Below are 10347 nucleotides of genomic sequence, written 5' to 3'. Positions count from 1 at the left end.
TAAGCCATTCAGTCCTTGAACAAGCACTTCAATAGTACAACCTTAAAAGATTTGCCTATAGTCCCCACTGACTACTGCTAATTCCACCCCAGTAGTTGCGTCTCCCTGTGTAAACTTCATAATGTCATTTGAGGTAAGCGTTTTGTCTGTTCAATTCTAAGGAAACCGATTGTTATGTTTTCAGTAATATTGTGTATTAAGAGTGTAGAGTTTTCAGTCCACACCCTCAACCTCGTCGTCAACATAGTACGCTGGAATAGTAACCTAGTAGGAGTTATGCAAAATACCGTAAATTCATTATGCATTCCTAAAGAACCATTTCAAGTGCAAACCAAAAGAATTGTATCATTTATGTTGGCTCCGTTTAGGCACATGCAAAGTGTAGAATGTCATTGGACATTTAACTGGAGAATGCAATCCACAACTGCTCTGTAAATGTGGATCAAATCCCCTCCGGCAACAGAAGTCACAATTCAAATGTGTTTTAAGTTCCTCCGTCATAATTCACCCAGTCCAGCATTATGGGTCTCAGCCCATCAACTTGCCCCGTAATATTCTTAATTGTAATCTAAACTGTTAATAGAATAGGGCGGTAATAATATATAGTTTTAGACGACTGCGCGCAAAATTAGCGGCCCTCAATTAATCTAAGATTACTTAACTGGAACTTTATCTCATTTGACACTCTTTTAATACGATTCTGTTTATGCATTAGCTATGTGGCATTTCATTTTACAGAAGGCAAATAAAAGCCAATCTGTAACACTGGAATCTATAATGTAGAACAATCTGTGTCAACAGTTTCTGAAAGCTGCAAGCTCTTGATAGTCTAACCCCCTTGTCACTGGAAGACCAGCAACCTTCCTGACACAGCAGATTGCATATTACTTGTCATCAGTTCAGATGGTCCAATTGAGTTTTGCCGTTTCATTGACGATTTGCATGGATGAGGAACACGCGGTAACGCCTCGTTCACACGGTTGATAAAAAGAGCTGAGGAAGCCAGGTCATCAATCCGTTTCACTTGGATACCATCGACATTTCTGCTCTCATTTCATTCTTCACAATGTCTGAGTGGTTCGCTGTTTTCGTCGTGCTGATATTTTTTCTGTCAGGTAAATATGTTGCCAACGTTACGCTCTTGGTTTAACTCGCTGTGAGTAACGCTTTATTGCACAGAATTAGTTAGTGACTGGAGTGTCTGAAGTTCACCCCTCTGTTCTTTTATAGGCTCAAACGCGCAAATTACATTAAACCAACCACGGTCTCTTTCTACTGCCCCGGGAGGAAACGTCGAAATAAGTTGTACATTAAACGGAGTTACCTTGGGAAACGCTGCTATATCCTGGTACCAGCAACAATCTGGGAATGCTCCTCGGTATATTTTGTACCATAGATCCGACACTGAAGGCAGAGGTTCCGGTATTACAGATCGATTCTCCGGAAGGAGTAGCTCGTCAACGAACGCTGGCTATTTAACCATCAGTCAAGTACAATCGGAGGATGAGGCAAACTACTATTGCTCTGTGTGGGCTGGCTCCATCAATGCGCTTATCTTTGGGACCGGGACCATGCTGACTGTTCACAGTAAGTAACTTTACTTCTTGCTGTTACAGGAAGGCTTCTTATTCATAATTTCCTCCTCAAATCAATAAGGTTCTAAACATCGATAATCAGGTGTCCCAGATTTATGAAGTATACAGCACATGTACAATAGTACTTAAGCATACACTTAAAAGGCAGTACATACAACAGTCAATGTTAATACCTTTCTCTTACACCCTCCACAAGGCATTCAAATACCGAACTCATTTTACTGATTAATCCCCCTCTTCCTTTCTCCTTTGGATTGTAATGATTTAATGTTATTGGAGTCTAAAAGGACGCAGTATCATTGTTTGTATGATTAATACATATTCTATCCCTACAGTCAGAGTTGCTCTTTTTAAGAGGGGCCAGATAACTAAAGCCTGTGATGCGGTATACACTAAAGAAAGAACTTGCATTCATATAGTGACTTTCACAACCTCAAAACGTTCTCTCGGACTTCATAGGCAATTAATTACTTTTGAAGTGTAGTCAGTGTTGTAATGTAAACGTGGCAGCCAATTTGTGCACAGCAAGGTCCCGCAAACAGCATAGGAACATAGGGACAGGAGTAGGCCACTCAGCCTCTCGAGCCTGCTTCGCAATTCAATGAGGTCATGGCTGATCTGCGACCTAGCTCCATATACCCGCCTTTGGCCCATATCCCTTAATATCTTTGGTTAACATCAAGCTATCAATCTCCAATTTAAAAAACGATTGATCTAGCATCAATTGTCATTTGCAGAAGAGAGTTCCAAACTTCTACCACCCATTGTGTGCAGAAGTGTTTCCTAATTTCACTCCTGAAAGGTCTGACTCTAACTTGTAGACTATGCCCCCTAGTCCTAGAATCCCCAAGCAGTGGAAATAGTTTCTCTCTATCTACCCAATCTGTTCCCCATATTATCTTAAACTTCGATCAGATCACCCCTTAACCTTCTAAATTCTAGGGAATACAACCCTAATTTGTGTAATCTCTCCTCGTAAGTTAACCCTTGAAGTCCGGGTATCATTCTGGTAAACCTACGCTGCACTCCCTCCAAGGCCAATATATCCTTCCTAAGGTGTGGTGCCCAGAACTGCTCACAGTTCTCCAGGTGTGGTCTAACCAGGGTTTTGTACAGTTGCAGCATAACTTCTACCCCCTTGTGTTCTAGTCCTTTAGATATAAAGGCAAGCATCCCATTAGCCTTTTTGATTCTTTTCTGTACTTGTTCATGACATTTTAAGGATCTATGTACCTGGACCCCCAAGCCTCTTTGGACCTCCACTGATTTTAGCCTTTCTAATTTAGAAAATACCCTATTCTATCCTTTTTAGGTCCAAATTTTCCTACATTGAAATTCAATTGCCACAGTTTTGCCCATTCACTTAATCTGTCGATATCCCTTTGCTTCCATCTACACTGCCTACAATGCCACCTATCTTTGTGTAAACGGCAAATTTGGATATATAACTTTCTATGCCATCATCTGAGTCGTTAATAAATACTGTGAATAGTTGAGGCCCTAACATAGATTCCTGCGGGACACCACTAGTCATATCCTGCCAATTTGAGTACCTGCCCATTATCCCTACTGGCTGTCTCCTGCTGCTCAGCCAATTTCCTAACCAGGTCAATAATTTGCCCTCAAATCCGTGGGCTTCTACCTTAGTTAAGAGGCTCTTATGTAAGACTTTATCAAATGCTTTCTGGAAGTCCATATAAATAACATCTATCGACATTCCCCTGTCCACTGCTTTAGTCACCTCTTCAAAAAATTCAATCAGGTTTGTCAGGCATGACCTCCCTTTCACAAATCCATGCTGGCTCTCTCTGATCAACTGAAAATTTTCGAGGTGTTCAGTCACCCTGTCCTTAATTATAGATTCTAGCAATTTCCTGACAACAGATGTTAGGCTAACTGGTCGATAATTCCCTGGTTTCCCTCTCTCGCCATTTTTAAATAGCGATTATGAGATAAATGCCCAAATGGTCTCTTTTTGGTCCCATGTGAGAGTGCAATCCCATCCAAAAGACTCTTCCTCCGACAGTATTGCACTCTCTCAGTAGTGTACTGAGTTGTTCGTCCAGATTAGGCTCACATCGCTGCAGTGCGGCTTGAACCCACAACTTTTCAGTTCAGAGGTGAGTGGGCGACCATTGAAACAAGGGTGACACTATTGCGTAGGTCTTGACGTTGTGCGATAGCGTAAAAAGGATGATAGTGAGTCGGCAGCCCGTCTTGCATCTCTCGTGGTTTTTATTTTCGTTGAAGTCAATCGTGAGATGTAAAAGCACGCAAAGTCAAGATCTACCCCTGAGAGTCTTTCTGAGTTCCCTGCCTAAAACATGAATTAGTGAGGTCGACACAGGAATGTGTGGGGCAGAGACAGAAAGGAGCGTGAGGTAAGGTAATACAGTATTATTAAGAGGCTAGAAGACAGCTTGCATTAAGCGTTCCTGCTCCGGGGTGTCAGTGGCTGAATTTGGTAATGGACTGCAAACTGACAAGGCATTGTGGGAAGATGCGAATACATGTCAGAGAGTAAAAGATCTCCACAAAGTGTGTAATGTTTCACCGATAGCTTGCTCGTTTTTCATTGCTTTGCCATCAGATCGTTTTGTCATTTTAATGAGCCATTTTAAGAACATAAGAAATAGGAGCAGGAGTAGGCCATCGGCCCCTCGAGCCTGTTCTGCCATTCAGTAAGATCATGGCTGATCTTGCACCTCCGCTCCACTTTCCAGGCTGCTCCCCATATCCCTTGATTCCCTTAATATCCAAACATCTATCGATCTCTGTCTAGAATATACTCAACGACTGAGCCTCCACAGCTCTCTGGGGTAGAGAATTCCAAAGATTCACTTTATAGGAGTAAATCAAATACTATGTGAACAGAGCGGGACTGTGTGCTGGGACATGTATTTTTCTTATAACACCGTTAGGATTGTAAGTGAAACGTCGGAAGCGCAACAACTATACCGGGCAACAAGGCTAGCAAAAGATGAGCGGCTGTCCGGTTGCCTGTTCGCTGTCTTTGATAGCTTGATGTGTGTGCCCTCTCTAGTTTTATAGAGACCAAATCGTAAAATGTAAACGTGCAGCAAGACTGTAGTTGGACATTTGATATAATTGGAGCGTTATTGTTCTGTAGATCTATCAGAATGCATTGAATATGTGACGACCCTGATCTAAATACCTCAGTCAATTAGAATTACTATTCGAAATAATTAGCGACATTAACTATTTTCTTTATAGAAATGACCATTTTCAAGGAAAAATTCCATAGGCTTTATGTCGTATTGCAGGGGTTTCCGCCAGCGTTACGTCGAACAAGCAGGGCAACCCCCGCGAAAATCACCCACAACTGCTTTGTTCCAGTATTGCTGGAACCCCTGGTTTATTTATTTTACTTATCTACCTTTAAATTATTTCCCTTTACAGCCAAAGAGTCGTCCAGCCCTTCGGTGTCGCTTCTCCCGCCAGCGTCCGATCAGATCTCTGCAGCAAAGGAGGTGACCCTGGTATGTTTGGTGAATAACTTTTTTCCGGGTTCGGTGGAAGTTTCGTGGAGCGTAGACGGCCAGATCACGGACACTGGTGTCCAGACAACTCGGACCGTACGGGACACCGACCAGACGTACAGTGTGAGCAGTTATCTGACCCTGTCCGCCACCGAGTGGAACTCACACGAAGTGTACACCTGCGGGGTTACACATGAGTCTCTCGGGTCTCAACTCACGGAAAGCATCAAGAGATCAGGCTGCGAGTGAAAGAGAAAACCCGCCCACTCGGTGCAAAGTCTGGCATCGAACAAGTGGCAGGGACAATTAAAAGGACGTCATGTTTGCTCTTTGTCTGTAATCTTACATCTGATTTCTTAAGTGTATCAGAAATGGAACCTGTATTGTCGATTTAAAATATTGTTTAATACAATCATATTTCATTCGCAGCTGTGGTGAATTTGTCAGTGGTTCTTATATAATCATATAAAGTGGACAGTCATTTTTCTGAAACTACTACTAGTGAATATTTTATTTTAGCAATACTCATTGACATCAATTGCAAAAGGATAGTCATCACTTACAACTTTAAAATTCTTATTTAGATCAACACAGAATCATTTTCCAGGCCTACGTTTTAAATTATTTTATTAATTGGAAATATATAGGTGACATATATATAAAACCGACACTCTTCAGTTTACAGAAGTTGGAATAGAAATCCTACGCGGTTCTCCCGAGCTCCCGCCTCAACGTCGACGGAAGGTCGGCGGAAACCGTAGCGAAACGGTGCGAGCAGCCGTTTCTCCGAGGTTTCACCGGTCTTCCACCGGAGAAGCCACTCGGAAATTCCAAGCGAACGTTATCTATAAAATCCGCTCCTTAAATATGACTCATGCTGGTGCGGCTATATTTCACTAGCGATTTCACCTAATAGTCTACAGAAAGTAAGACCGTTTAGGTTATCAACTAATTCTGCCAATGTCAGTCAATAATTCCTATATCACCATACCCCCCAATATCATATCCCTTCTCATCCTCTCTAGTTACCTGTCACTGGTAGCCCAGAGCTCATTCTATGCCTTCTTTTTACTCTATTAGTAAATACCTTCCACATTCTGATATTTCGTTCTTTGCGTTTCCACTTTAAATACACTTGGCTCATTGAGTAGCTTATATCGCTTTATGGTGCTGGCTATATCGAGAATGAACTGTTTCTCAGGCACGGTATTTGAACAAACCATTTGAAATCCACTTTCCGTGTTATATACTGGTCAGTCGCTCAGATAGTCCATTCATCCCTGCAATGTTCAAACAGCTATATTAAAACAAATATATATTGATAGTTTTTTTTAAGAAACAGAGAGACTGTGTGCGTGTGTGAGTATCTGTTTGTGTGTGTGACCAAACGAGGACAGGAATAGAAGTCAATGCTGCAGAGCTGCTGACTGCACTGGGACACTAAAACCATTAGAAACAAGCAAGGGCAGCCCCATGGGTGTGAAGCATCGAGGGGAGATGGCGATGAAGGATTGAACGGTTGACCATGTGACGCATGGGAACAGGTCAAGAAGAACGAGGGATGATGCCTCGCGCTCACCGTCACAAAGGATTTCATTCTTGACTTTAAGCCGGGTGAAAATCGGACTACATGATTAATCGCAGTACATATATAAAAGGGTTACTATATCCACGGTCTCGCTTAGTTAAAACCCCCATTATCTAATTTACTAATATAAATAGATGATTGGAGAAACTGAAGATCCTTATCTGTGGAGGTTTCTTCAGTGTGGATAGATCTTAAACCGACTCTCCCTCTTTTAGTCTAACTCCTGAGGTAAATTGTGTAATCAAAAACAGAAACTCTTAAAACGTTCCCTTTACCGTCTCTCTTGAGCAAGGCAACATCTCACCAAAATATGACACGGAACTCGGAAATGTAGTAAACAGTGAGGATGATAGTAACAGACTTCAGGAGAACACAGTAGGACTGGTGAAATGGGCAGACACATGGCAGATGAAATTTAACGAAGAGAAGTGTGAAGTGATGCACTGTGACAGAAAGAATGGAGAAAGGCAATATATATTAAATGGCACAATGTTAAAGAAGGTGCAGGAACCGAGAGACTTGGGGTGCACCTACACAAATCTTTGAAGGTGGCTGGACAAGTTGAGAAGGCTGTTAAAAAGGCACACGGGATGCTTGTTTTATAAATAGAGCCATAGAGTACAAAAGCAAGGAAGTTAAGCTAAACCTTTATAAATCACTGGTTAGGCCCGAGCTGGAGTATTATGTCTAATTCAGGGCACCACACTTTAAGAAGGATGCCAAGGTCTTAGAGAGGGTGCAGAGGAGATTTACTGGAATGCCACCAGGATTGCGGGACTTCAGTTACCTGGAGAGACTAGAACGGCCAGGCTTGTTCTCTTTGCAACAGAGCAGGTTAAGGGGAGATTTAATATAGATATTCAAAATCGCGAAGAGTTTTGATAAGAGTAAATAAGGAGAAAATATTTCCAGTGGCAGAAAGGTCCTTAACCAAAGGACACAAACTAATTAGCAAAAGAACCAGAGACGATATGAGGAGATTTTTTTCTACCCAGCGAGTTGTTGTGATCTGGAATGTACTGCCTGAAAGGGTGATGGAAGCAAATTCAATAATAACGTCCAATTGGATAAATACTGGGGAAATGTTGCAGGGCTATGGGGAAAGGGGAGCGGAATGGGACTAATTAGACAGGCACCATTGGTCGAATGGCCTCCTACTGTGTTGTATCATTCTATGATTCTAAATATACCTGGTAAATGCAATAAGAACGACCTTAATGTATAATTTAGCCTTAGAAAGAACCATTCTGCTTCAACCGAAGAGGGAATTGAAAAAGTTCTTCTTGCGGAAGATCGCGCAAAACCAAGAGAAACGACCATTTACACAGTTTCTCCGGGGTTTTCATCGAATATACGGTGGGAGATCGGGGAACCGGACGGAAATGTTATACCCTTAAGTTGTTCCAAAGTTCTCGCTTTTAAACTCTGATGTGGGAATTCAACAAACATAGATTGCACGAACTAAGAGGATAAATATGGGGACGTGTGTCAAAAATAGTACGAGTAACGATTAGATAATAAACAATTTCACGAATAACTTCCAACAAGGAATATGGCACAGATGATTTTTTTAAATCTTTGCCACAATTCAATGTCACACAGATTTCCCTCGATAAATACGTAAACTACAAAAAGAGGTCTTAGGAAAACTGCTAACTGAGAATGTTCATGAGTCGGTGGGAAGGGAGCTGAACCGCAACGAGCCGGGAACAGCATCAGAGAGTGGGGAGATGTAGGGCTGGATTTTTGATACTGGAGGCGTGTAGGAGGCGGGACTACAACTTTCGGGGTTGTAGCCCCGCCTCCATCGAGTTGTGGCCAACCCATTCGATTTTCACTTGATTGACCTTGTTGAGCCCGCCCAGTGGGCTCAGCAGGCCAATTAAGGGCCACTCGGCGATAGGTGACGTCACAGATTGACATTTCATCTGTCAAGAGCTTTTGACAAATGAAATATTAGCTTTGATGGCTCTTTCAAGCTGTCAAACACTGACAATCTGTACACTAAGTTAATTCCTTCCTCTCAGGCTGATTTAGAGATCTCTCCAGAACAGAAAGCTGAATGCTGCAACTTCTGACAGCTCGCGGCCATTCTGCTTTCTGTGCCGGTGAGATGAGGGACTCCCCAGACCTGAAGGAAGGAAGGCTGTAAAGGTAAGTAAAGGTAAGTAAAACTTATTTAAACACTTGACACACACTAAACACACTTATCTCTGCACTCATGCACCCATCACTCACCTGAACATCTCGAACCCACCAAGCCCTTCAGCCCGACGGTCCACCTTGCTAACTTGGCGTGGTTTGGAGCCGTCAGGAAACCCACACTTCAGGGATAAAAATAGGGATTAGGCTAAAAACTGCCTGTTAACTACCTGTTAACAGGCAGTTAATTGGCACTAATCTCCTTCCTGCCTCAGGGAGGCAGGTCCCAGCACAGGTCGGGTATCCACCTCCTTTGAAACTGGCATGGAGGCGGGTTGGGGGCAGGATGGGTTCATGCCCTCGATTTCGCGACTTTAACCCCCCACACTCCTCCAATCCCGCCTCAATGGCCCAATGAAAATCGAGCCCACTAGTGTCTATAGCCAGCAGTGCTAATGAGACAAGTTTAAAAATCAATCTTAACACAAACTTCCCCATAGGAACATAGAAACATAGAAGATAGGAGCAGGAGTAGGCCATTCGGCCCCTCGAGCCTGTTCCGCCATTTAATGAGAATATGGCTGATCATCCAAATTGAGTACCCTGTCCCTGCTTTTGCCCCATATCCCTTGATCCCTATAGCCTTAAGAAATATATCTAACTCCTTCTTGAATATATTTAATGAATTGGCCTCAACTGCCTTCTCAGTTAGAGAATTCCACAGGTTCACCACTCTCTGCGTGAAGAAATTCCTCCTGATCTCAGTCCTAAATGGACTTATCCTTAGACTGTGACCTCTGGTTCTGGACTCCCCTGCCATCGGGAGCATCCTTCCTGCATCTAGTCTGTCTAGTCCGGTTAGAATGTTATAAGTTTCAATGAGATCCCCTCTCATTCTTCTAAACTCTAGTGAATAAAAGCCTAATCGACCCAATCTCTCCTCATACGTCATTCCTGCCATCCCAGGTATCAGTCTGGTGAATCTTTGCTGCACTCCCTCCATGGCAAGAACATCCTTCCTCAGATAAGGCGACCAAAACTGCACACAATACTCAAGGTGTGGTCTCACCAAGGCCCTGTAAAACTGCAGCAAGACATCCTTGCTCCTGTACTCGAATCTCTCACTATGAAGGCCAACATACCATTTGCCTTCTTAACCGCCTGCTGCACCTGCATGCTTACCTTCAGCGACTGGTGCACAAGGACACCCAGATCTTGTTGCACTTCCCCTTTTCCCAATCTATTCTTCTTCTTCTTAGGCAGTCCCTTGGAACCGAGGATGACTTGCTTCCACATTAAAAATGAGTTCGCAGGGGACTGATTAGTCCAATGCGGGACTTACAGTCTCTGTCACAGGTGGGGCAGACGGTGGTTGAAGGGGCGGGTGGGTGGGGTGCTTAGGGTGACTTGCGCTGCCTGCGCTTGGCTTTCGCTTGCTCCCGGCAAAGAGGCTCAAGGTGTTTGGCGTCTTCCCGGATGCTTCTCCTCCACTTTGTGCGGTCTTGGGCCAGGGATTCCCAGC

The 10347-nt window shown here is 43.3% G+C and overlaps 1 protein-coding gene across 1 annotated transcript; it reads left to right on the top strand.

Annotated features, from left to right (window-relative positions):
• Positions 1-1027: 1027 nt before the first annotated feature.
• LOC147104569 (immunoglobulin lambda-1 light chain-like) lies at positions 1028-5588 on the top strand. Its single transcript, XM_085962155.1, has 3 exons — positions 1028-1115; positions 1231-1587; positions 5016-5588. The coding sequence occupies exons 1-3, from the start codon at positions 1067-1069 to the stop codon at positions 5342-5344; spliced, it is 735 nt and encodes a 244-aa protein (XP_085818281.1). The 5' UTR covers positions 1028-1066; the 3' UTR covers positions 5345-5588.
• Positions 5589-10347: the final 4759 nt, after the last annotated feature.

This window comes from Somniosus microcephalus, chromosome 19 (genome assembly GCF_052327205.1).
Source record: "Somniosus microcephalus isolate GS21.2 chromosome 19, FLI_Smic_1.0, whole genome shotgun sequence".
In the NCBI taxonomy this organism is placed as follows: Eukaryota; Metazoa; Chordata; class Chondrichthyes; order Squaliformes; family Somniosidae; genus Somniosus; species Somniosus microcephalus.
Note: the sequence above shows the minus strand (reverse complement) of the source record. Positions and strands in the feature narration are given on the sequence as shown.

What these genes read in the sequence shown, in the direction of transcription:
- LOC147104569 (XM_085962155.1), top strand. Translation starts at nt 1,067, where the DNA reads ATGTCTGAGTGGTTCGCTGTTTTCGTCGTGCTGATATTTTTTCTGTCA. An exon ending in GCTGATATTTTTTCTGTCAG is followed by an intron (nt 1,116 to 1,230) that starts GTAAATATGTTG and finishes GTTCTTTTATAG; the next exon opens with GCTCAAACGCGCAAATTACA. An exon ending in GACCATGCTGACTGTTCACA is followed by an intron (nt 1,588 to 5,015) that starts GTAAGTAACTTT and finishes TTCCCTTTACAG; the next exon opens with CCAAAGAGTCGTCCAGCCCT.